The sequence below is a fragment of the Desmodus rotundus genome, chromosome 7 (genome assembly GCF_022682495.2).
Source record: "Desmodus rotundus isolate HL8 chromosome 7, HLdesRot8A.1, whole genome shotgun sequence".
Classification (NCBI taxonomy): domain Eukaryota; kingdom Metazoa; phylum Chordata; class Mammalia; order Chiroptera; family Phyllostomidae; genus Desmodus; species Desmodus rotundus.
Window position 1 is genome coordinate 118,218,643 of NC_071393.1, and position 27,217 is coordinate 118,245,859.

At 44.3% G+C, this 27,217-nt stretch overlaps 1 protein-coding gene across 1 annotated transcript; it reads right to left on the reverse strand.

Annotated features, from left to right (window-relative positions):
- Positions 1-3,258: 3,258 nt before the first annotated feature.
- Positions 3,259-27,079, reverse strand: VIPAS39 (VPS33B interacting protein, apical-basolateral polarity regulator, spe-39 homolog). The gene is made up of 20 exons (XM_024567923.3): positions 26,966-27,079; positions 23,870-23,962; positions 23,104-23,206; positions 20,796-20,942; positions 19,707-19,745; positions 19,301-19,365; positions 18,281-18,337; positions 15,473-15,565; positions 14,977-15,010; positions 14,369-14,471; positions 12,844-12,871; positions 10,344-10,417; positions 9,352-9,427; positions 8,784-8,918; positions 8,138-8,179; positions 7,709-7,798; positions 6,274-6,360; positions 5,403-5,492; positions 4,885-4,989; positions 3,259-4,269 (listed from the first exon to the last, which is right to left on the reverse strand). The coding sequence occupies exons 2-20, from the start codon at positions 23,960-23,962 to the stop codon at positions 4,249-4,251; spliced, it is 1,482 nt and encodes a 493-aa protein (XP_024423691.2). The 5' UTR covers positions 26,966-27,079; the 3' UTR covers positions 3,259-4,248.
- Positions 27,080-27,217: the final 138 nt, after the last annotated feature.

A 27,217-nucleotide genomic window follows, 5' to 3' on the forward strand; every position in this document is an offset into this window, starting at 1 on the left:
CTGACTGACTACCCAGGAACTGAGAATACCTGGATTCACGAAAAACCTGAACAGAGATCCCAAGTAACGTTCCTCCATAGGCACTTCTTTCAGCAGATGCATTTATGTCGGCAATGGGTTTCATGGGTCTCTTGGTCTACGACTTTCTCCCTCCCATTTCCTCCCATTTTACAGATAGGACTCGCCCTGACTGGCATGGCTCAGTTGGTTAGGCATCGTCCTACGAATGGAAAGGTCGCCGGTTCGATTCTAGTCAGGGCACAGACCTGAGTTGCCGGCCAGATAGAGGGCATGTGAGGCAACCAATCCATGTCTCTCTCACACATTGATGTTTCTCCCTCTCTCTCCCTCCCTTCCCCTCTCTAAAAATAAATAAAATCTGTACTTGAACAACAATAAAATAATTAAAATAAATAAATAAATAAATAGAATCTTTTAAAAGTACATTTTAAAAAAAGAAATAAGACTGAACACTTAGACCGCATTTCAAAGAAATTCTTCCCTTCCATCAAACTCTGTGCGCCCCTACAGAGTAGAAAAGACCCCAAACTAAATATCACGGCCCTTGGCCTACAGCGGGGACATCTACACTTTAGAAAATGAAGCCAAAGAAGTATAAGCCCGTCTACATACATCTCTCACCCACCCAGCTGAGGAGAAAAGGGCTCTGCTCCTCATTAAGTCTGGTCCTCAGGGTAAGAACTACATTTCCCGGAAGTTCCCTACCCAAGAAAATTGCCATTATGACTCCTTAGCTACCAAATTACTTGTGGCTGAGCCTTAAAGGGGCCAGCCTCACCTAGAGGTTTTCCCCACCCGCAACGTGAGGACATGAATTCCTTTCATTACTTGTAGAAGTGCCACACCAGGGCAGCACGGGATCCTCCTTTTCCCTCCAGAAGGTTCTGGACTTCCAGATTTTTTTTTTGTAGAGTGGGATATCATACAGATCTTAGCACTACTCAAGGAGTTATTTTTCAAACCCCTGCTTTTTGTGTTCAAGAAGTCAACAAGGAAGATAAGTTCTGGGGGTCTACTGTACATCATGGTGCCTATAGCTAATGACATTATATTGCATACTTGAAAGTCGCTAAGAGCAGATCTGGTGTTTTCACCACAGAAAGAGAAATGGTAACTATGACATGCTGCACACACTAATTAATTAGCTCGACTGTGGTAATCCCTTCACAATGCATATCAAATGGCCATGTGGTACACCTAAATATATATAATTTTTATTTGACAATTCTACCTCAATAAAGCTGGGGAAAGACCAATGACATTCAAAACTCTAGTCTATTTTATAACAGTGGTGAAATTGAGATCAAAGTTCAAAACTACTCATCTCTGATTTGCATTTAAATTTAAAAATTTTTTTGTTCAGGTAAAATTCACATAACCTAGTCAATTAAAAGTAAACAACCCAGTACATTCACAGTGCTGTGCACCCTCTACCCCTCTCTAGTTTCAAAATATTTTCCACGCCCCTCACAGAGGAAACCCTGGCAACCACCCAACTGCTTTTTTGTCTATGGTTTACCTTTTGCGGGTATTCCAGATGAATGGAATCATACAACGTGTGACCTTCGGTGTGTGGTTTCTCTAATACCTTTTATAGGAGGGCTGTCATGTCACCCTCTCGATCTCTTTAAAAGCAAAGCCCCCAGCAGTTGACATGAAGGGCATAGAGTTGTCATCAAGTCTAAGAAATACTTCCTTAGACCAAAACAGGGGGCAGGCCATCCTACGGTTGCGAGTGATGTTTCTAGCTCCGAAGGAAAGAGGAGCTCAAAACCTCCCAGCTCAGCATGGCCAGCACAGCCCAGGTTACCTCGTACAAGCATTTCCAAAAATGGGGATCCGGTGGTTGTGGCTTTGTAACACGTCAAGTGGGCTGCTGACCTACATTTTCCAGAGTTCCCATCTCTGTTGTTTCTGGTGCCACAGGAGAGATTTCTGTCAAGATCTGGAGCGTGGAAGTGTGGGCAACAGCCAGTTTGTGTTTATGCTTGCGAGGGACGGGAGGGCACTTTGGTGTCTGCTGGTGGCCTTGTTGCTTGTGGGGCAGCACTTAGACCTGCAACTGCTGTACCTTCTCCTGGATCCTCCTGCAGCTTTGCACACTCCCCGGCCAGGTGTTTTCAGCTCCATGACCAAGGCCACCAGCTAGTTTCTCCTGCAGGACAGTCGCTTCATCAAGGTTGGGAGCAGTGAGAACTGACGTGGGTTCCAGTCCATCCCCGTGGGCTCCAGCTTGTCCTCGCTCACCCCTCACTTTATACTCATCTTCCCGTCCCCACTGCCCGCCACCTGGATTTACAGCCCTACCACCAGCCATGCAGATGACCTTGCAGAGACTGTCTAACTGACTGCCCTACTTGAGTAAGGTCAAATGTCTGTAATGACTCTCACATACAGACTGGACAGACAGACACACAGACTGTACTCCCAGTGGTCTGCTCCTCTAAATGAATTCTAACTGATACACTAGTTAAGAAAGCTATGAATGTTTGTTTGAAGACCAGCCAGTACCTTCAGCACAATTCAGCAAATTAAACTCGTTTCTTCAACAGCAAGAGCGATGATTGGGAAAGAAACCAAACCTGAGGTTACCTGGAATTGCAGAGGGACTGCCAAGTGAAGTAAAAGTCGAAGCCCAGTGCCCTTAAAGGATTTCTTAGCGTCAGCATTACTAACATTTTGGGCTGGAAAAGTCTTTGCTGTGGAGTCTATCCCGTGCATTGTAGGGTGTTTAGCAGCGTCCCCTGCTTCTCCCCACTAGTAGAACTATGCGGTTGTGGAAGTGTCTCCAGGCACTCGCACAGGTCTCCTGGGGGGCAACACGGCACCCAGTGAGAACCACATCACCTTGCATGCTGGGTGCGTCTGCACAGGCACCTCCTACTCCTCCCACCTAATCCACTCCGAGGTCACAGGAGCACAGAACTCTGCGAGCTGAGAGAATCATGCCCTCCTATCCACATTAAGATGAGTCCAGAGAAAGGGGCCCACCCACCATCATGTAGCTCGTCAGTGGTGGAGCTGAGACAAGAGGCCGGGTCTTTTGTCTCCCAGCTCAGGGCTCTTTCTATGAACCACATGGCCCTGCTTCCTCTTAGCACCATTACTCCGTAACCTGACACGTGTTGTTGACAGGCTGCTGAACGTAGTCACTGACACACAGTTGTAGTGGTCCCAAGAGACTGGGCAATTATTTATTTGTTTTGCAGAAAACAACCGGAGGAAAAAAGAAGGCACCAAGGAAGAAACAGCTTTATTAGGAGTCTCGGCATGTCTGGGGAAACCCAGTTCAGTCACAGAGGAGAGGCTAATGTTGGTTCGGGGCAGGAGTCTTGCATTACAGAACATCTTCTTAAAAACCAAATGTGAAACTAAAGCCTCCATCTTAAAATCCTAACGGTCAGCAATGCCGCCGAGTTTAGCCCTGGTGAAACTTCTGGAATCTCCTAGTGAAATAATGAGATTTGTGCATAAAGGGAGAGCTCCAGTACTGCTGAATCTAAGCGCCACGCAAGTTCACGGTCTGGGGCGGGAGAAGTAGAGGAGAAGACAGTGGGGCTGTTCCCATCACCCACACAAGGCCATCTCAGCCTGCAGTTTTTGACAGAGGCTAGACTGGGGCAGCCGGGGGACGCTGGCCCGAGAAACACCACCCAGGCCGTCTGTCAATGTGGAAGGCTCCGTGCAGTCTGGTGTGGGGTGCCTCCAGCAGGTCCTGGCAACACTGGCACCCCTTCCCGAGGCCCCAGGGAGAAAGCCATTTTGGTTCTATTCTGCCATCATTCACAGCAGAACTGCCAATGTCCAGCATCAAGTCCAGGGCCATAATCAGCTGAGAGGAACTGAGTGGTCAGCCTATGACACCTGCATCTCTTAGTCTAGACTTCTCTGGCAGAGCAGTCACTTTTCTCAGGCCGAGAGGGATCTTGTCCACCATGGGCCCAGTCTAGAAGTGACTCCCACCTTCACGTGAGCACCAGGTGGAGAGAATCTTTCTCATAAGTCGAAGCTTTCGATCTTGGCCCTGAGATGATGGCCCCTGGACAGAGGATCAGTCGGAAGCTCTCTGTGCCCAGGTGCTGGTTTCCTTCCCAAGAGTAGCAGGTGTGGCCTGGTGGTGAAGGACCCAAGCAATGTGATGTTGTAACTCTCCTAAAGAAAAGTGCACTCTACTCTCACAGGCAGAAAAGGAAGACACGATGCAGGTTTCAGGGTAGCTGATGCCATTTAATTCTTCCATCGAATTTGCTGTGGCAAGAAGAAACAATGATGAATTTGCACTGATCACAACAGAGAGGTAGTGGGAATTCAGTAAAATAAGACTCACAGCCACGTAGTACACGGAAAAGAAAAGAATGGAAGGGGGAGGAATTTTTAAAAACATTGTATGTGGCGCAGTTCATTTATTCAGATACAAATTAGACACCTAATCTGTGTCTCACAAGCCTACTTTGGGCATTTATTCTGGTCCTGCCCTCCTCAGGATCAAGAGTCACTAGCTTCCAATGACCCCAGCGAGGTCCCAAAATATCTAACCAGGAACTAAAATGAACAATAACAGAGAGCTCAGCAATTTCGTGCTGTGAGAAACAGGCGGGCTGTGTTCCCCAAAGAGCTCAAATCCATTTACCCACTTCTTACTTCCAACAGGCGGGTCACCTTCACTCCCAGGATATTCTGAATCTGTAACATTCATTTCTATCCTGCCAGAAGTTAGTCCCTCCTACCTGTTAGACTTAGCCGTGATCAGAGCATCAGTTAGGTCCCAGCAGAGGTCCCCAGACAACCCTCATGTACCCTGGCTGCGACTTTGTGAGCTGCCTGTCTCCTGACACTGCTGGAGAGGGGACTGGGGCGGCTCACCGAGCTGTTGAGAGTGGCGTCAATCTTCTCCTCCTCTGCAGACCCTTTATCCACCTTACTCCTGTATGCCAGCAACTGCTGACGATCCTTCAGGTCCCGGCAAGTCTGTACACCGAAACAGACAGTAAGACCCCCAATCAGCCTTCTCTACGGAGGTCTTTCTCTTCTCGTTATTCCCACTTCAAGCCAAGGCTCAAGGAGAAGCTGGGATGACAGCGGGGTCAAGCCCCCACAGAACTTCATGATGGAGTGAAGTCTACGTGGCTTGACTCAGCTCTATGAATTCTCTGAGTGCGACATTTATAAGAGCACAGAAACACCAGTCAGAGGGCTGGGAAAATCACATAGGAGCGCTGGCCTCCAAGCTAACTCTTGCCAGATCATTTTGTCCAGTAAGTCAAAACTGATAGCGGTATTTCATGATCCAGGACACAGAATATCATAATACCCCACTCTCCACTGAGGGTGTAGTTCAGGGTTCTCAGACCGAGAAACCTGGGGAATTCAGGGGAACTCACATCAATAACGACATCATGGCACTTGAACTTGATAGCTAAGTTCAACTTTGTGTCCACATCTTCCACTAGGTTGACATATTCCTGTAATATCTGTGGGAAGAGGTACTTCTCATTAGTGATTCCCAGACCCATTAAACACAGAACACTGAAAAGTAGGAAAAAAATCCCAAAGAAGGCAAAAAGAGCTCATCTACAAATCTGATGTGTACAAGTCCCATCAACCACCACAGGATCAGTTCTGCAGCGGGAAATGAGGTGCACCCCATGTAGCACTTCCATGCTCCCCCAGGAAAGAAGGGGAGAGCACACTCTTCCGTAGCCGAGAGCTGGATACCCAGGCCAGCAACGTGCATGCTCCAGATCTGATCCAGCACCCCGCCCACTGCTCTCAGATGTCCCTTCTCAGTGAGCTCTCCTTTTGTACCATTTCAACAGTTCGGCAGTACTTTACGTGGGCCAAACACTGTAGGTGCCTCTCAGATTACTTCTAAAAGGCAGAGAACTTCTCTCCCTGGCCTTTTCTAAGATTGTACTTATTTGTTTGTTTTTAGAGAGGGAAAGGGAGGGAGAGGAACATCAATGTGTGGGTGTCTCTCACACGCCCCCAACTGAGGACCTGGCCTGCAACCCAGGCATGTGCCCTAAACTGGGAATCGAACTGGTGACCCTTTAGTTCACAGGTCAGTGCTCAATCCACTGAGCCACACCAGCCAGGGCTCCCTGGACTCTTCTCTCCCAAACTGACTACAGTCACTGTGTTGCCCTTCTGGGAAGACGAGAACAGATCAGGTGTCCCATCACTGACCAGCAAAAGGCTGCAGGTTAGGTCTCCTAGAGGATCCTACCCCCAGTTCTCTTCAGGAGCCCTTACCTGGACGGGGGCATTGTTCTTGTGCAGAATCTCCACAACCCGATGGAAGCCAATGGGTGCTCTCTTCTTGGTGTAGCCCAGCCAGTTCTGAAAAAGGAAAGTGGCAATAGTGACTAAGCCAGATATGAACTCAACACACTCTGAGCTAGTCTCCCTGCATCTTATGGTCAGACTAGAATAGCGTGGTGGTAAGACTGGATGGACTGGGGTGAGGGAAAGGGAAATGGAGATGAGTTTTTCAGAAAAGTCAAGAAACTTGAGAGGGTGGAAAAGAGTCATATGAAATAAGTTCTTAGATTTATAGGCACTAATGCAGAAAAGTCTGTGAAATACAGCTAAGCGAGATAAGCAATTTACTTAACAACTTAGAGTATGAACTTACCTGAGTAGAAAAATCCTGTCCTTTACATCTTTACATTTACATAAAGATGTTTCTCTGTAAATTCATGAGGAAAGAGCTGAAAGTACCCATCAACCTTTTAATGGTACTTGCCTTGCGGAAGGGAGTGAGATAGGTGCAGGCAAAGCAAGAGACGCTTCACTCTTTATTCTTTATACTTTCCCACAGTGTTTGATTTGGACACAGGCATGTATTGCTTTGGTGGTTAATATAGCTAATTAAATAACTAACAAAGGGGAAAATCAGAAAATTCTCAAACCCACAACAAAAACGGTCAATATTTAAAATGCCAACCAGTACAGACATGACAACCAGATGCAGCGCAAGAGTCTTGGCTGGACCCTGATGGTGGGCACACAAAAACAGCTGTAACGAGCTGATTTAAATACAGACTATATATATGAGAATGGTATTACACTGCCGTTAAATCTCTCATGAGTGGTTACAAAGGAGAAAAATGCTTAAGCATTTAAGGGAGAAGTGTCATAATGTCTAAAACTTAGTTTCAAGTGGTTCAGCAAAAGGAAAAAGCAGCCTGGCTGCTGTGGCTCAGTGGATTGAGCACCAGCCTGCAGCCTGAAAAGTCACTGGTTGGGTTCCCAGTCGGGGAACCTGCCTGGGTTGTCGGTCAGGTCCCCAGTTGGGGGCCTGTGAGAGGCAACCGATAGATGTTTCTCTCAACACTAATATTTCTCTCCCTCTCCTTCTTCCTCCCTTCCCGTCTGTCTAAAATAAATTTTAAAAATCTTAAAAAAAAAGAAGAAGCATATTTGCTTTCTCTTTTTCTATGTGTATATAAAAAGAGAATGGAATGCAAACATAGCAAAAATGTTAATAAATTAGTGAAGAAGATAAAGACTGTTAGTGTTCATTATACTAGTCTTTCAGCTTTTGCTTAGGTGTGACATTTGTAAAATAAAAAGGTAGAGGAGAAACGTAAGCCAGTCACTGGAATGCGAGACCCCCGGAGGCCTGGGGTGCAAGCAGACGGTCTGCCTGGCATGTCAGCTGCCCGGAGCCGTTCTGGGCACCCACCTTTGTGGTGAAGAGGGCATCCACGTCATGCCAGGCTCGGAGCTTGGCGCGAGCAGCCAAGGCAGTCAGCACAAACTGTTTATCTGGGATCTAGAGAGCAGACACCAGGGGAATTTAAGGGGGAGCAGACATGCACCAGGGGAGGTACTTGAGAACCCTGGAAAAGGTAGGCAAAAATACACCACAGTGTTGATTCTGCCCCTTAGAAGTCCATCGATCTCTCAGGTCATCAGCAGCCCTTCATTTCCAAGCCCCAGCACTGCAGCTGGCCATTCAGTGAAAGCCCTAGCTCATTTCCCACAAACACATTCCTTTCTGCCTTTAACCCTGAATTTGAAGGGACTTACTGTGCAGGGTTACAAAGCAACATCTACTCCACGTGGTACCCCGATACTACTTTTACCAAAGCACTGACCACTTTATATCTACCTTAAATGTCTTCTTCAGGTTGACCGGACTGCTGAATGTCCCCTAAGTTGAAAGTGGAGAAGGGATTTTAGTGTTATCGACTTTCCCAAACACTAGCCAACCTCCCACTTTCCTTTGTACTCTCTACACTTTCTACATTTTACTCCGTAACCATTTAAACCCAGAAATTCTTTTAGGAGAAAAGCTCCATCAGGTCTAATCGGATATCACCACAACCCAGCTTACCAAGACTGGGTTAATTAGTATGGTATTTCCCCCAATTTTATACTAATCCAAATGTCCACTTGTGAACATTAAATTTTTTAAAAATGGTCCCCATATCCACAGTTACGTGACACCCTGCTGCTCCTCTGCACGCTGTGTTCATCAGTCCATTTGCATTTATGGCCCTGTGAACAGAGACGGCCCTGAGAGCAGCACTGGTGAGACGGATGTGCTATGCAAACGGCCACTCATGGGAAGCCGCACAAGCCCTTACAACCCTCTTTCCCCTTTTGGCTCACCCCTGCTGAGGGCCAGGAGAGCCTCCAGGTGGATTTCTGAGAACTATGCACACCCACCGGTAACAGAGTACATCAAAATACTGACTTCGAACTCGGCTCCGCTGTGCAGTGAGAGCCCGCAGTCTGTCACGTGTTGCCTTTACCTCGGCCTCCGAGTAGTGGTAGAAGCAGGAGTAGAAAAGTGTCGTCACTAGTGGCATGTTGAGGATGGAGGCTTTGCGGGGGTGCTTCCGGAAGATCTCGGTCTGTCCTGCTAACTCTAGATGGCGGTCATTGGCCTGTGGTGGAGTGACCCAAGGGAAACAAAGAACAAGGCCCATGCAGTAGAAGCAGGAGGGAAACTTTTAATACTACCGTAGTTGTGTTTCCTGCCCTCGGGAAGAGGCAAAGAGGAGCAAAAGAAATTGCCCAGGATAAGCCAGGGGAGTGTAAAAGCCATAACATGGTGACAGATCCATGCTGGATGGAGGAAGATCAAAGAAGTAGCAATGAAATGGGAATTCTGGGATGACAAGGAGGTACTTCCGGGTTAACAGCAGGTGAGAAGAAAAAGGATGCTGAGAGCAATGGAGAAAAGGGGGCTACCAGAGAGAGGCAGAAAACAAAAGGCTTCGAGACTGTAACAGGAAATGATATATTCGGGCAGAGCACAGATGTCTCTCAGATGCTGAACGGCACTGAGGCGGAAAACCCAGCGATGAGGAGTCTAACCTCAATAATGATCTGACGTTCCAGGAGTGTGTAATGGTCTTGTATGTGTGCAGAATCTTCTGCTGAAAATGGCAAACTGGTAGAGGGCCAGAAGGTTAGTACCCCTTCCTCTACTCCAACGGGAAACAAACCCAACTAAACCAAGTCACTACTGTAAGCACAGTGAGGCTCTTGGGGCTTCATAAATCTGATCTCAATTCACCTTGGGAGCACCCGTAAAAGGCAGAGGGAGAATGCTGAATACCGAGTAAACCTCTGGATAGAATTCTGCATTTATGGTTTTGCCAACTGAAGAGGGATCCCGAAAGCTGACAAAATATATATAGCCATTAGTGATTTTGTTGAGGAACGAATCCGAATCCTCTCTTTGTGGGCGCTGTAATGTTTGGTGAGTGACTCACTCAGCCTCAGCTAATGAGTGGGACAGCCACCTGCCATGAAGGTTGTCCAACAGTAAATTGAGCTACTTCCAAGAGCTGTGAGAGTCCAATCAGCGGAAGAGTAATGTGTGGGGCAGGTTTCTACAGGGACTTACATTCTGGGTCAAAGCCTGTACTAAATCAGTGGTTCCTGGGCTTTGGGGTTTCAAGGATTGATAACATTGAAAATACTGTATCAGATAAAGTGTGGCCCCATTTTTGTTTTAATACGTATGGTCATAAAAAAGAATTACAACTAATTTTACTACAGCAGGGAGGGAGGAGAGAGGAAAAAAATCCCAGAATAAAAGGCAGTCTTTCAGTTACATAAATTTGGCTTAAAAAAAAATTCTCTACATTGTCTCCATCTTTCTTAACGTACTACCAATCAATTAAAATTCTACTGGGGACTAGTATTTTGAAGCACTGAGTAAGACAATTTTTAATGATGCTTACATGATCCATTGTGTTAGCCTGTCCCTTCAACTACCCATCCATTCCACCCTCTTTTAGTCTCTTCATTCCTCTGCACGAGAGTATTTGTACCTAAAAACATTTCTCCTCCACACTTACCCAATGCAGGTCTTCAGAAATTCTTTTCGTTTCTCAGGATCTTGAATATTCAAGTGCTCTCGATAATGGGACAGCTAAAAATTAAAAAAACACACAGAAAGGCTTTGAGCTATTTCATCTCCTTAGAGTGGAGGGGTAGCTCCATAAGTAGACTTTCCATGCTTCAAAACTAAATGCTTCATTATCAGAGATTCTTTCTTGGTAAGGACTGGATGTGGGGATGGGGGTGGGGGGGCCAAAGAGTGCTTTTAAATCACTCTTTGGTTTATCTATAATTGCAATGTGTCATATGGTAGCCACTAGCCACATTTGGCTGTTTACACGTAAATTTAACCTAATTAAAAAGAAATCCAGGTTCTTAGCTGCATTAGTCACATCTTAAGTGTGGTCAGTGAATAGTGTACATGTGATTAGTGGCTCCCACATCAGACAGCACAGATATAGATTATTCCCATCATCACAGAAAGTTCTATTGAACAGAGCTGACGTATGACGAAGCATTAAGTAGATGGAGCACTTAGTTTTACTCTGGAGACTGGCTTTAGCTTCAGTATTTAACCAAAACCAGCTTTTGCTTCAGCTTTAGCCTTTGAAAAGCTGAAGGGCTAAAAGCCTACTTCAATGTTATTTTTGGCATCCTTGACCTTGTATGTGGTCAACGGTAGTACCATCACAAACAGGGCATGTCCTTCTGATTCACTGTTGATAGCTAAACAGTCAATTTGATACTAGAGGTTCTAAGTGTAACTCTGAAAGAAAATCTTATGTGCTTTCGATTTTGAAATTCTAAAAAATGAACTGAAGTTTATGTGATACAATAATTAATGATGACTGTGAAAGTTGTAATTTTATATAAAGTTATTAAAAACTTCTAAGAATGAAAAATTAACAGATTGTCAGTTAATATGAATACTAAGAGAATGAGCCATGGCTGGTGTGGCTCAGTGGATTGAGCACCAGCCTGCAAACTGAAAGGCCGCCGGTTTGACTCCCAGCAGGGCACACGCCTGGGTTGCCGGCTGGATCCCCGGTGGGGGGGCGAGCACAAGCGATCCATGTTTCTATCGCACGTTGACGCTTCTCTCCCTCTCTCTCTTTCCATGCCCACTCTCTCAAAATAAAGAAGTAAAATCTTTAAAAAGAGAATGAATTGGCTTTAGAAGGACAGTATGTCCTTTCACAGCCAACACATTTTATAAGAAGGTAAAATAATATAAAACAGAGTAAGAGATTATATCATAACCTAATCATTGTAAAATATGTTATATAATCATTTGTAACCTTTAAAACAGTGACCTTTATAAGCTATAAATTTTTCATCTTAAGTCTTTCAAAAAGGTCCTACTTGGGAAATCTTCATATTCTGTGAGGATAAATTAAAAGCAGACTATCAGCTTTGCCACTTCCAGAATGTACAAGGTTAGAAAATTCCAAATTTATACACAGCAACATGCATGCTAAATCACCTTCAATTCAAACATCACAGAGAACATGCGAAAAATAAGTTTCAAATTGAAATGAGTTACCCAAAGCACATTTATTTTTACTAATCAAAATTCAAAACAACACACTTTATAAGAATGATGTATGAAAACAACTCCTTATAGTTTCAAACCTACAAAGTAAAAATGTACACAAAAGCTTTTCAAAATGATTACTACAGACTGCCAATCATTTGGAGTAGATTAAGAGAAAGCATTTTTGAGATCTTACCCTGCCTTAAATATTAAGTACATGTTCCTTTTACCAACTATTAGTAGAAAACACTTTCCTGAATTATATCCTATTGCACAAACAAGTTTAGCCACGTCACTGAAGGCACCAGCTGGACGCAAGCACTGTGCCCCACACACGTGCACTGCAGCGGCCACGGAACCACCCTGCCATCGCTGGCGCTGGGTGGTTCTCACTCCTGCGTTCTGTCCGACATTTAAAAATGGAACACTGAAGCCTTAATAATACAATTAAATTTTTGATAAAATTTTAGATTTAGCCTCATATTCCAGGCATTCATTCTATGATGATGAAAATCTGTCAAAAATCTATTTTAATGCTTGTTCACTGAGGTCTCAGCCAAAACGTGCACTGGGTGGACCTCCAGCTTGACCTGCCTTCCTTCTTGACCGCTACCTGGTTTCTCATCACTCTCAGCTTTCAACGTTTTCTTTAGTATTAAGAGCCAAAAGCCAAAACCCAAAAGCCCCTACAAACCAGGAATTAAAAGCAAATGCAAACAACAACAAAAAAAACAAATTATACATTGACGAGGCCAGTTTTCATTCATTTATTCAAAAAAATGCTCATTTACAGCCCAATCAAAAGAACGTATTAAAAACAACAGAATAGCACATCATTAGGATTCCCAGATGTCCCTCTTTTCTGGATACAATCAATGCCAATGGAAAAGAAATAGGTTCAGTCACTCTGGGATCCTGGAGACTGGGTGTTTGCTTAGAGTTCTGTTAAACAGGCCCCCAACTGAAATAAAGGCCACACTTACCGCAAGCTCTTCCGTTCTATCTAGGAACCTGGGAAGAAGCAGAAGGGAGCAGGGCATTTTTATCTATTGATGGGTGGCAGTATAACCTCACAAAACCAGATGAGTGCTCTAGGAGAAACACAATTGAAACTCAACTGCCTCCGTACACAAGATAAGCCCTTGTCTTCTTTAACTCTCTACCACCAGCAGCCCTTTGAAAACACATGGTGGATTGGCCATCATTGTTCCTGATCTTTCCAGCTAAGCAAAAAGCAGGGACAAGGAGGCACTGCAGGGCGTGAATAACTTGGTAGGTCTGACGGGAAGGCTCAGACTCCACCGACCCGTAGCCCACAGTAACGCTGGATTTCTTGAGAAAGATTAAAGCACTCTTCTCTGTCAATACACTCTCGAACAGATTTTCTGTATTGTTCTCTTGTTTTCATGTACAGTGTAAAATGTGTTTTGTCTCTCCCCAAAGGCGGTATGGCCTTGAAGAACAAGGACTTTTATGTTCCGATCCCTTTTTACTCTTAATGGTCCACTACAATTAACTCGCTTCTTTGGCTGGAGGTGATGCTTCATAAAGCCTTATTGATTGGGAAGGAGGGAGTGAACAGCCTGCCTTGATAGATGTGTCTTCTGAAGATTCATGACTAACCACCTGTAATCTTGACCCTAACCAGGTGACCGCTTTCCCCACCTTAGTCTTTGGGGCAGCTCATCACTGTGCTGGAGTCACTGGTAACTGGAGTTACCCTAGGCCACATGTCAGCCTCAACAGAGGTTCCAACCCCTTCTCTGACACTGAAGAAAGAACATAATATACATACATTTTAATCTAAAGGCGGGAAGTAGCCTGACCAATTGGAATGAGATAGGAAAGGAAAACAAGATAGAAAACACCCTACTCCCCAACCCGCAGCAGATATGCCTACCTCTTACCTCTCCACCAGTCAGAATCCTACCTAGTCTCAGGCCCAACACCTAACCGCTTCCACAAGGCTATCCTCAGGTACCCTGACTGCAAATTACATTTGCTGCTTCTGCTTTTCCACTGTACTTCTCACTACCATCACTGGGGACCAAGTAGTAAGAGATACCTTCGTTCCAGATTTTGTATTTAAAAAATGCTTAACAAATATTGATACTACAGACTAGGCACTATGCTGAGCGCTCTACACAACACTAACTCTCTTCATCTTCATAATGGTCCTGTGGGGAGGCATCGTCACCTCCGTTTTACAGATGTGAACACTGATACTTGGAAAGGCTGAGTAACTTGCTCAAGGTCGCTCTGTAAATTAACGGTGGAGCCAGTATTCAATGCAGGTATGTGTGACTCCAGAGCCTGGTTCTGAACCACCTGCCACACTGTCACCTTATCACAGCCTGTGGTGCATTATTAGTTATCCCATCACATTTCAAAGTCTTGTCTAATAAGCATTTCCACAAACAAGAGACAGTGTTTTCTCTCTCTGTATCCCCCAGAGTGCTTTGAACAAAGCACTTAACACACTTAATGGACCAGGTGATCGGTGCTTACCTGAAGAGGTCTAAAAGCAGCTTTTGATCCCCTATTTCCTTAAGGAAGTGAATGAGATGTCTCAGGGCGACCTGCCGCACCTCTAGCTCTCGGAAGAGGATCTCTGTGACAGGCAGGAAGAAGTCAGGTGGACAAAGATTAAAGCCTATTACCCGAGTGTGAAATTGATCTCCGTAGTCACACATTCCAAACATTAATGCCTCAAAGTTGATCGGGAGCTGGGAATGGTTTTCTATGGCAGTCCTTCCTAAGGCTCAATGTACCATCGCACACTGCATGGCTCGGGCAGCTCTCAGCCGTTGCGTCAGCTCCCAGTTCTCTCCAATGCAAACATTTGGCGCCAAGCACTGACTCTGACTGCCTCAAACCAGCACAGCCATCTGTGTGTCCAGTAAATGGAGGGGGCTTTGTAGTTACGGCAGTCATCACACTGATGGATGACAACTGCCCTCAGGGATGCGATGTGCACTCTGAGGTCTCACACCAGCCCTGCCATCTCTGAAGCAGACCTGATGCTGGTGAATTCTGGTGTAAAAGCCACAATGCCTTTCTCCCCCAAACGCAGCACACAACTTGCTGACTGAAGATTTCCCTCAAACCATGCTCACCTTTGCTCAATGTCCTCTTCAGGAATATCAAAACCTGGAGGAAAAGAGAACAAAGCACAAATTACCCTATGCAACCTCTCCAACACAAAGCCCTGCCTGAGCGCCTGATATCTAGGAATGAAGTCAGCAGGTCCAGACAGCAGCTCTCTCTATGTGACGGAGGGACCGGTGGCGGACATCTGGAACTGAGCTGTGCCTTGGGAGGCCACACGCCCGTGCCTGTACTGGCAAGAGTTACCTCTCCGCGCTCACGTCTCTCTTCCCTCAGATTACAGTAGCCAACCTACTGTTTCTTGGTTACAATCAGGAGTTGCGCACACAGTGCGTGTCCTGCCAGCTGAGCCCTAAAGCACATATTACTTAGACTCCTGCACATCAAAAGGAGACCCAGGATATTTACTTGACTTTTAAATGAAAATGTTAAAAGTCTGTTGTGACTGGATTTTCAGAAACTAATGGCAACAACAATTAAACTAGAAACAAACCCACAACTCACTGCAGTAATGACGTTTCCATCATGCATGCTTACTGCTTCTTCTAGCAGTTGTAGCTTGTCCTGCAAGGAGCGGAATCTTTCTAGTGAGCAGACCTGGCAGAATAAAAACAGAATCAGTGTGCAAGGAAGAAGACTGTTTGCAACATTCCTTTGTCATGGGAGGCTAGGAACAGGCAAGAGTGAAAGGAAATGTACCCAAGGAAAGCCACTTCATTTTAACACTATGGTCCCCAGCACAATGTAAGACAGTAGGCTCCCACCACACCCTCTCCAGCCAGCCTTATGCCCTAGAAGATGTCATTTCCTGACGAAGTCCTGCCAAAGTCAGCAGGTAGAGATTACCCCTTCTTTTCTAATGAGGTATAATTTACACACAATAAAATCTACTCTACTTCAATGTATAGTTCAGTGAGTTTTGACAAGAATATAATTCCATGTAACAACTACCAAAACCAAGGTACAGAGCATTTCCGTCACCCCAGTAAGTTTCCTTGCCCACTTTGAGGTCCACACCCTCTTCCCCAGCCCTGGCAAACACTCATCTGTTTTCAGTCGTTGAAGTTTTGCCTCTTCTAGAATATCAGAAAAATAGAATCATACAATAGTGTACTCTTTAGTATCTGTCTTCCTTCACTCAATACGCATGTACTGTGATGAGTATGAGTAGTTTGTTCCTACTTACTGGTTAGCACTTTTACATTGTATGGACACACCACCATTTATTCATCCATTTAGCTGCTGATGAATATTTGGATTTTCACTTTGGGGGACATTATGAACAAAGCTGCTATAAGCATTTGTGTGCAAGTATTGGTATGAACATGTTTTCATTTGTCTTGAATTTTATATGTCTAGGAGTGAAATTAAGCATATGATTAACTTTGTAATAGGTTGTCAGACTATTTTACAAAGTGGCTTTACCATTTCACCTTGCTGCTGGCAGTATAGGAGAGTTCCAGTTCTTCTACACCCTATCAGTACATTTAAGTTTAGCCATTCCAGTGACTGCATAGTGGCATGTCATAGTTTTAATTCATGCATTTTTTAAAAAGATCTTATTTATTTTTAGAGAGGGGAGGGAGGGAGAAAGAGAGGGAGAGAAACATCAATGTGTGGTTGCCTCTCGCGTGCCCCCTACTGGGGACCTGGCCCACATCCCTGGCATGTGCTCTGACTGGGAATTGAACTGGCAACCTTTTGGTTCGCAGGCCTGCACTCAATCCACTGAGCCACACCAGCCAGGGCTAATTCAAATTTTTTTGATAACTAATAATGTTGAGCATCTTTTCAATTGCTTATTGGACATTCGTGTATGTTTCTGTGATATAACTGGTTAAATCTTTTTTTATCCTCACCTGAGGACACCCTTTCATTGCCTTCAGAGAGAGAGGAAGAAAAGAGAGAAACATTGATGTGAGAGAGAAAAGCATCTTTGGGATGCCCCCATCGCCCCCCTAAGCACTGGACCTGGGATCATGCATACCCAGACCAGGTATCAAACCCACAACCTAGGTATCTGTCCCAACTGGGAATCAAACCCACAACTCTCTGGCTATGGGACAAAGCTCCAACCAACTGGGCCACATTTACCAGGGCTCTTGTGCCCATTTTTTATTGGATTGCTTATCTTCTTAGAAAATAATTCATTATTCTTTATATATTCTGGATGAAAATCATTTATAATGTATATATTTATAAATATTTTCTCCCAGCTCTGGTGATCTCTTCATGTTTTTAATAGTGCAAAGATCAAAAGTTTTTAATTTTGATGAAATCCATTTAATCACTTTTTTCTTTTCTTTTTTTTTGTTTCTTGTGTGTGTGTGTGTGTGTGTGTGTGTGTGTGTGTGTGTGTCCTGGGTAACAATAAAGATTTTCACCTACATTTTCTTCTAGAAGTTTTATGGTTTTAGTATTTACTTTTATTTAGATCTGTGATCCATTCTGACCCATTAGTTATTATGATGTCAATTCTCCCAAAATTGATCTACAAATTCAATGCAATCTCAATCGAAATCCCAGAACCTCTTTTGTAGACATTGACAAGTGATACTAAAACCTATATGGATATAAAAAGACCGACCATAGCCAAAACGATTTTAAAGTGAGGAACAAAGTTGAAGAACTCCTATTACCTGATTTCAAGATTTGCTATAAAGCTACAACTATCACGACTGTCAATGGCGTAAGGACAGACGAATAAATCAATGAACTAGAACAAAGAGTCCAGAAGGAGATCTGCATGCATATGGTCAACTGATATTCGACAAAGGTACCAAGGTAATTCAATGAAGAAAGGATTGCTTTTTAAAAAAATAGAGCTGGAAAAAATAAAGAAGTACATGAGAAAAAAACAATGAACCCTAATCTTAACCTCATATCATAAATAGGGCAAAAGCAGGTTTACAGTTGTTCATATGGAAAATAATACAGCAATTAATAAATAATAATACAAGAACAAACTGTTTTGCATACTCACTACTATAAACCTACTTTTGCCCCACCCTGTATGAAAGTTAACTCATAGTGGATAAGAGACCTAAACATAAAAGATTGCTCTCATTCTTAAAAGCACTGTTCCCTCTCATCTCTCACCCTTTCCCCATTAGTCTATCAAAGTAACACTGAACTCTGGAGAAGCTCAAATTTTGCAGCTGATTTTCCATCTCAGTGGATTTATTTTCCTCCTGAAAATGACTTCATTTAACAAACAGAAGTCAAGAGAGAGGTCAAGAAATCCTCCCTGTGGGAACAGGCCGGCCAGCTTCCCAAGAAGTCCCACAAGACCCCTCTCTCCAGTGGCCTTACCTTGCCCCTCCGAAGGCGTCGCACCGTGTCACTGGGGCTCCAGTCATTGCTGTAGTCCTGGAATATTAGCAGCACGTGATTCCCAAGAACTATCAGTGTGCCTGCTCCTCACCTCAAACTCACTGTCTTAGTCCCTAAAGGGGAAATATTTTGTGGGAGGGAATAGATGGGAAAAAATGAACTGGGATAGTCTTGTTCTGAGTTTTGGAAGGAACTAGAATGGGCGCTACAAGTAGGAAGTGATGAATGAGGAGGGAATGAACCACTTGACAAAATCAGTAATGCTATGCCTACTGGTTCAGGATTCCAACTCCCAGATGCAATCAAACTCATTTTTGAGACTCTAATAGCTATGCCAGCATAAGGAAAGAGGAAAACAAGTTCCTTTTCTGGATTTTTTAAAAAAAGATTTTACTTATTCATTTTTAAATAGAGGGTAAGGGAGGGAGAAAAAGAGGGCGAAAAACAATGTTGTGATGTGTGAGAGATACATTGACTGGTTGCCTCTCACATGCCCCCAACTGGGGACCTGGACGGCAACCCAGGCGTGTGCCCTGGCAGGAGATTGAACCAGCAACCTTTCAATTCGTAGGCTGGTACTCAATCCACTGAGCCACACCAGCCAGGGTGACATGTTCCTTTTCTGAACCTTACAATATAGTTTCTTCCTTGTGAATCAATTTGCTTTACTATGTGCTTCATGCAAATATAAGCTTCTTCAAGTTTCCAGACCACACTGGTGACCAAAAGTGTCCACGTACAGCCTTCGAAAGGCAGCGTAATGCGGAAGGAAAGTGTGCAAGGACTGAAACAGAACACGAACACTTCTGAGTCCCAGTACCACGTGTACTAGCTGAGCGACCCCAGGCAAGCCCTAACGTTCAGAGATCCAATGTTCTTATCTATAAAAGGGGGTTAAAATAACAGGTGCTCAAAAAGTTGGGAGGGTCCAGCAAGGTAATGTATGTCAAAGCACTTTAAACTGTATAAAGGGTCAAACCAGTGTAAGGAATAACTCACCCTATATTCCCCCTTGGGTCTCCCCAGCTCTGGAGCATAGCTTTTGGCAGGAGTGTCCGAAAGAGCTAAAAGAGAACAGGCAGCTGGTTCAGAAGGACATCATCTTCTCGTCATTCCTTTCTTCAACAGCTTCCTTCTTGACTTACAGGTTCCCAAGGTACTTTTTAGGGCCTAAAGTAGATCTCGGTTCCTCCCCAACTCCAGTAGCTGTAGGAGTCACCCCTCTCCGCTATAACTGTAATCTACCTCCTTACTCAGAATCTGGAAATTTCCCTGATGATAATGATAGATTCAGAAGAAATTTTATCAAATCATCTGATTACCACTTTTCTCCATGACTCCCCAGACTGCACCCCAGATCAGTAACATCTCCCAAAGTAATCAAGAAGAGAGGATCGATGCCTACCATCAGAAAGGGACTGGAAACTTCCAAGTCTAGTTCTCCCTAAAGATGAAGAACACATGAGGGAAGTCAGACCCACTTGGATTCGGTTAAGGGTGTAGTGTGTATAAAACCTTATTGTGCAATATGGAAACATAAGGCTTAAAAAACCTTTTATTCAATTTCGGATATTTGAGATGCTATTAAAAATATTTTAATTGTGGTAAAATATACATAAAATTTACCATTGTGACCATTGTACGCCCACAGTTCAGTGGCATTGTGCACACTCACGTGTGCAAGCATCACCGCCACCCGCCTCTAGAACTCTTCACCACCCCAAACTGGCCCTGCACCCATCCAACAATACTCCCCATCCCCTCACCCCCCGCCTCCGGTAACCGTTCTTCTCCTTCGTGTTTCTGTGAACCTGACTATTCTAGATACCACACAGAGGTGGAATTATACACTATCTATCTTTTTATGTCTGGCTTAGTTCACTTAGCATGAAGTCCTCAAGGTTCATCCATGTCGTAGTATGTATCAGAATTTTGTTCCTTTTTGGCTGAATAACATTCCAGTGCACGTACATTTTGTTTATCCATTCATTTGTCAATGGATGTTCCGGTTATTTCTACCTTTGGCTATTATGAACAGTGGTGTATAAGTATCTGTTCAAGTTCCTGCTTTCAGTTATTTGGGTATATACCTAGAAGTGGATTGCTGGATCATGTGGTTATTGTGTTTAATTTTGTAATTTTTTGAGGAACTGCCATACTGTCTCCTATAGTGGCAATACTATTCTACATTCCCACCAGCAGTGCACAAGGGTTCCCAACAGCAATGCACAGGAGTAGGGAGAAATTGTGACCCAGGCAAATTTCTTCAGTACCTGTCACAGCGTTAATGCCAATTTTGTTCATGTTCTAGAAACCCAGAATAATCCCTCTGAATGTCTCTCATTTCTCCCAATCTTGATCCCAAACTGCCAACTTCAAAGACAATTCTTTTTCCTTCAATAATCTTCTTCCAGAGTAAGTAAGATTTATAACCTGAGCACTTTTTTTGAAAAAAGGAAAAGAACTCCCTATGGCTTTGACCATCACTTTTTACCTCTAAAAAGGCTGCTCAGGGAGTAGGTAGAAGTAGGTTTGGGTAGCTGTGCATAGGAGGAGAAGCTGTTTCGGCTCTTTAGCTGTTCACGCCCCTCCTGGTTTGACCCACTATTACCAGCAGTCTCTTTGATGGACCATGAGATACCTGTGAGATAGTAAGAACTAAATCAGTCATTCTTATACAAATAAATCCTAGATAACGACTATTCCAACAAATTCTAAAAGCTTTTCACCCTGGTCCTTTGGTCGACATAGACTCCAAAAATCTGGACAGGGAGAAAGGATAGCATCAAATAGACTAATCAACAGAAAAATAGGCAAAGGAAATGAATAAATGGATCACAAAAAAGGAAATTAAAGTGGCTATTAAACACATGAAAAGCTGTTCGACCTCACTCTTAGTAAGATGCTTACATAAATTAAAAGTACACTGAGATACCACTGGTCCCCTCCAGGACTGGCAAAGATCCCTAGGTTTAATAATACCCAGTGCTGGTGTGGCTGTGGGAAACAGGAAAACCCCCCTGACATTGCTGGTGGGAGTACAGACTGGTGCAACCGTCACGGAGGGCAATTTGGCAGGGTCCACCCAACACAGATGCAAATACCCTCTGCCAATCATTTCACTCTAGGACTTCATCTTTCATATAGTCATATATGGGCAGATTACAAGGTTACTGATTGCGAAATAAATAATACAAGATTGGAAAAAAATTACAGTTCATCAATAGTGAACTGACGTAATAAATTATAGTAAATCCATATATAGTAAAACCATACTGCGATTTAAAAAAAAGAGAGAATGAGAAAGCCCTTTAGGTACTGATATGAAAAGATCTCCAAGCTATATCATCAAGTAAAAAGAGCAGAGTATGATGTATGCTATCACTTGTATAGAAAAGAGGTAAGAATATATATTCCTATATGTATTTCCAAATATAAAAAGAATCTTTTAACATTTTTATTTATTGATTTGAGGGAGAGGGAGAGAATGAAAGAGACAGAGAGAATGATTGATTTGGTGTTCCACTTATTCATTCATTCATTGGTTGATTCTTCTATGTGCTCTGACCAGAAACTGAACCCACAACCTTAGCATATCAGGAAGATCCTCTAACCAAATGAGCTCCCATCAGGGTCAAAATATTCTTTTGATGAATACACAGGAAGCAAACAATAGCAGTTACTTATTGGAAGGGCATGGACTGAGAACTGAGTAGAAAGAAGCATGACAGTGTGGGAGGGAAACCTTTGACTGTATGCCCTAAATATTTTTTTTAAAAGAATCCTCACCCGAGTACATGATATTTGATCTGAGAGAGGGGAAGGGAGGGAGAGAGAAGGCGACAAACATCAACGTGAGAGAGAAACACTGACTGGCTGCCTCTTGGACATGCCCTGACCTGGGACTGAACCTGCAACCTAAACATGTGCTCTAACCAGGAACCTGCTACCTTTTGGTTTATGGGACAACACCCCAGCCAACTGAGTCACACTGGCCAGGGCAATACTTTTTGATTTTTAAATTACATGATAGTATTCTCTATTTTAAAATAAGAGTTTAAAAATATTCTGAAAAACCAGATAGACTCTGCAAAGGTATTAAGTGATATAACCGCTAGGCAGCAAGACTTGGTTGCTAAGCAATTCAGTTCTGCCAACCAGTTATAAGCACTTAAGTCAGTAGTTCTCAAATATGGCTGCATATTCGAAGTATCTGTGCCCTGGCTGGTGTGGTTCAGGAGACTGAGCATGGCCTATGAACCAAAAGGTTTCTGGTTCAATTCCCGGTCAGGGAACATGCCTGGGTTGTGGGCCAGGTCCCCAGTTAGGGGGCGTATGAGAGACAGCTGATTGATGTATCTGTCATACATCAATGCTTCTCTCCCTCTTTCTCCTTCCCTCCCCTCTCTCTAAAAATAAATAGCATCTTAAAGAAAAAAAAAAAAAAAAAAGAAGTATCTGCGGTGCTTCTTATACACTGAGACGCCCTCCACCCTACCCAACCACCTACTGAATCAGAGTCCCTGGAGCGAAGCCTAGGAATCTAATTTTAACAAGTACCCAGTGAGTCTAAAATAGCCAGCCAAGTATTCGCTCTAGGACAGCAGACCCAGCCACATGCGGACCACTGCTGTCTTTCCCCAAGGATCTTCTCCTGGGGTTAAATTACCAGATGTGCGCATCTGCAAACAGTCTAACCTCATCCCCCGCCCTGACAAGCACTGAAGAGACAAACAAGTGGAGCCTTCATTAGTGACAGGAGCCCTGCATACCAATCCCCTCGTAGGGCCTTTTCTACTTACTTCCCACAGGTTCCCCACTCCAGCTGACTCTCTCCAGGTCATCATCTTCGTCATCGTCCACGAAGACTCGAAGGCTATTCACTGCACGCTTGGATTCCTTTAGCTGCAGGGGACATAAGACAGGACATTCAGGCAATCAGCAATTCCCACCCTTCTCTTTGAAAACCAAAAAGGCTGAGGAATTAGAACTTGAAGATAGTCAGTACTTTCACCTCCTGTAACAGAAAGTCTAGCCTGCTGGATATTTGCCAAGAAAACAAATTAGTTTTTAGCCAACACTGCAGTCCAGTGGCAAAGCAGTTGGGAGGGCTCAGAGCCACTTTTGAGTTCTGATCATACTCCTGGCAATGCCTTGCAGTGTAAACCTGAGTGAGTTTATCCACCTTTCCAAAAATGAATGTTCCCCCATCTGTAAAACAGACATACTAAACACAAAACTTTCAGTCCAGTCCATCTTTCAAGTAGAATAAATTACACCCCATGATAAAAAGACTTTGGGCTCTTAGCAGGAAAAAAAACCAGAAAGAAATGAATTACCTTAAGAATATAAAGACAGAGAGTTGATTTTTACAGTCCTTCTGGTTCTTTTCTGAGGGCTCTTCTCCATGAACATTTTTCTAAAGACCTGACCCAAAGCGTTTCTGAGCCTGACGGAGACCTGGCCAAAAGCCAGGTTACCAACTATGCAAGGGGAAGGAATTTTAGAGGCACTGCAGACCTCTAACGGTGAGAGTGAGACCTTCAGCAAATGTTCACAGAAACCTACCTGCGAGAGCTCATCATCTTCATCATCAAAGGTGAAAGCCTTGAACTTGGAGCTGTTCCAATATTCCTCTTCATCACCTTTTGTCCAATTCATCTGGAATGAGAGGAAGACCGATGTATGTCCCTTTGTAGATTCCCCACCCACCCACCCACCCAAACTACGAACTCCCTGCAGTAATCAGGGGCTGTGTAAAAGAATCTGGTAAAGCAAACATGAACCTGCCGTGTAAAATCAGATCCTTGGGTATCCAACTGATCAAACCATACTTTCGATCCTCGAACTACCCACAAGCTGTCCTTCATCCCTAGAACCCCTACTTTGTTCAAGGCCCTCTCTCAGGTGTTGTAAGGAATATTTAAAAAGGCCAAGACACAGTTCCTGTCCTGAAGGACCCTATGACAGAGCTGGAGTATTCAGCATAGGTACACACAGAGTTAACAGTACAAGGCAGGCAAGTGTTTTAAAAATGCATCGCCAACTCTGCTGAATACACGAGGTCAGAGCAGAAACAAACAGACCAGAGCTGCACTGCTGTGTTCAACATAGACCCACTGAGCGCCCCGTCTGAGGAGCTCTTCCAGGCTCTGGGAGGACTGCAGTGACCAACACTGACGGGTGCCCTCCTCTCATGTCTGCTTGTGAAATGCCTGAAAGAATCCGAGCAGTTAAAAGCAGCATTACCCTGTCTGTATCTTTAAATCTTCATTAATTTATTAACAAGTATCTGCCCAAACTTGGGAAATGAGGCCATGGCCAAAAACCCCAAATATATGAAGAACTGGTCAAAAGACCACAAATCCCTCTCACAACTGCTCTAAAATTAGATTTCAGTCTGAAAAAAATTCGCCCTAGAATTACAAACCAAGTTATCAATGCCAACCGGATTAGTGTGAAAACTGGTTTAATCCAAGAACTAGGCCCAAAACTTCACAGCACCAAAAATAACTCCAAGGGCTCCGCAGTGTCCGATTCTCAAGGATCAATCTGCTTTTCCTTTCCTTTCAATAGCATCTTTCTCAACAGCACCTTTCTCAATAGAAGCTTGACAAATACTCATCTTGGCAGTCCTGTCGAGGCTTCTAAGGGTCCTTAACAAGTTCTACTTTCCCTTTCTTGAGTCTGTTTCCAGGGGATGTAGGGATGGCAAAGGAACGGCTGGGAAGTTTCTCCTACCTGATCCCCTCCCATTCTACTGAACCCAGATGTAACCTAAAAATTGTTTTGCATCCTTAATTCCAGGGAGTCAACACCAAATAAAAAGCTAGCAGACAATGAACTCATCCCTTGTGCTGGTCCAAGCATAGGCTTTGTAGTCAGGTACCCTTGAGTTCAAATCTGGGTCTCTCCAACTCTGAGCAAAGTGGGTAAAATTTTTACTTCTACGCCTTGGAGAGCATGATATCCTACCTACACAGGGTTGCAGTGAAGAATAAATAGGACTCAGAAACACCCAACAAAGTACCTCGCATTTTACTGACATCTTCCTCTCTCTGTTTCCTCATCTGAAAAATGGGCATTAATAATACAAACCTACCGCCCCGGCCGGGAGCTCCGTTGATTGGAGTGTTATCCCCTGCACCAAAAGGCTGCAGGCTCCATTCCTGGTAGGGGCATATACCTAGGCTGCAGGTTCAATCCCCAGTCAGGGCACATACAGACGGCAACCAATCAATGTTTCTCTCTCTCAAAAAATCAATAAACATATCCTCCGGTGAGGATTAAAAATAAATAAATAACAGAAACCTACCTTATAGGACTGTTTTGAGGCCTAAACCAGTTAACACATGCCTCACACAAAATTAATGCTCAGTATTAACTTTTATTATTAACACATTATGGTACCTTGCAAGACGTTAGACAATATTTTTACGTAACCCTAAAGATTAAAAGAAATTAGTTTGATACAAAAATCCTAAGCAGCCATCAGAAACACCAGCGGTGTCTGAACTCTCTCCTCTGGGGACAGCCATCCACCTTGCCCTGAACCCCCTGAACGTGGCCTGGCCCGCTCGCCCGCGCCAGCGCCAGCTGCTGACGTTGGTGGCACTCAGAGCACATACTGTAAATGTCTCTGCCACCGGCGCCGCCTTATAAGGAACCCGTTTTGTCACCCTCAGAAGAAAGGGAGGCCTGCCAGACTCCGCTTCCACTTCACTGATGGAGGAAAGGGGGCACAGAAGGACTCCGTATCCAAGCTGTCCTGCTCATTGTTCCTCCAGTCCTGCTTTAGGGCCTCCTGGGCCATTTCCACTCTGACTGGCATGGTCCTATTTCTCACTCTAGGGAAAAAACTAGGTCATTCTTCACTAGACTAAATAAACATCTGTAAATACCTACAGAGAGACATAGACTCTGTCCCACAAACCCAATAATCCACCAGAGGGATTTCTGGAATCTTTTCTCAACCATGCAACTTGGATGGATACTTGCCAATCTGTCTACTGCCCAATCAGAACGTAGATTTATTTGGCAAGTAAAGGGGTAAAGATTTAATAGCTCCAGAAGTTATTAAGCAACTAGGTACAATTTTAAGAATGATTGAGACAGGTGTTTTAACGTGATTTAAAATACTTCAGAGGCTCGTCCTTATTGACACCTGTTTAATACGAGCCCACAAGGGAGAACAGAAACATGAAAAAGAGTCACAGAAAGCACAGAAAAAAAAAAAGCCCCAAAACTCACAACCAACACGTTTCCCCGCCTCACGACATCCCAAAACCAGCTATTGAGAAGTTACATTCAGATTCAGCTATCCTCTTCCAAAACAGTCCTACATGGACGAGGGTATGAACTGAGACCAGAGATGTGAGTTAAACTAGAGGCGAACGTCCCGGAAGTCTTGGATCCACCGCAGCTGCCAGAGCCCGGTGGATCCTCGGTATACTGAATACTCGTTTAAAAGCAAATGTCGGGGCTCAATCGCAGCTCCAGCCCTGAGCGTACTCCGGTCTCCCTGCCAGGGGTCGCTCGGACCGGAAGAGCGTCAGGCCTTGTGGGGAGTGTAAGGACGCCTCAAAGAACAGGTGGAAAGCATTAGGGTGCGAAGGGGCTGGATTCAGCCAAATACGCAGCCCAAGGGGTTTGGGACACCCTCACCTCTTCCACACCGAGCCCTCCCAATCAGGAAAGCGCCAGACTCTTCCGCCGCCGGACAAGCCCTTTGAGACTGGGTGTGCGGCATAGACTAGGGCGGAAGAAGATAGGCGCGGGGAGGCGCAGCGGTCAGAGGGAACCTGTGGCAGACCGACGCCGCAGGGCATGCTGGAACTTGTAGTTTCTTCCCTCCTTGGTGTCAGGCGCTGCCCGGACAAGCCAGGGGCTTATTAACTACAGCTCCCACAATTTCCG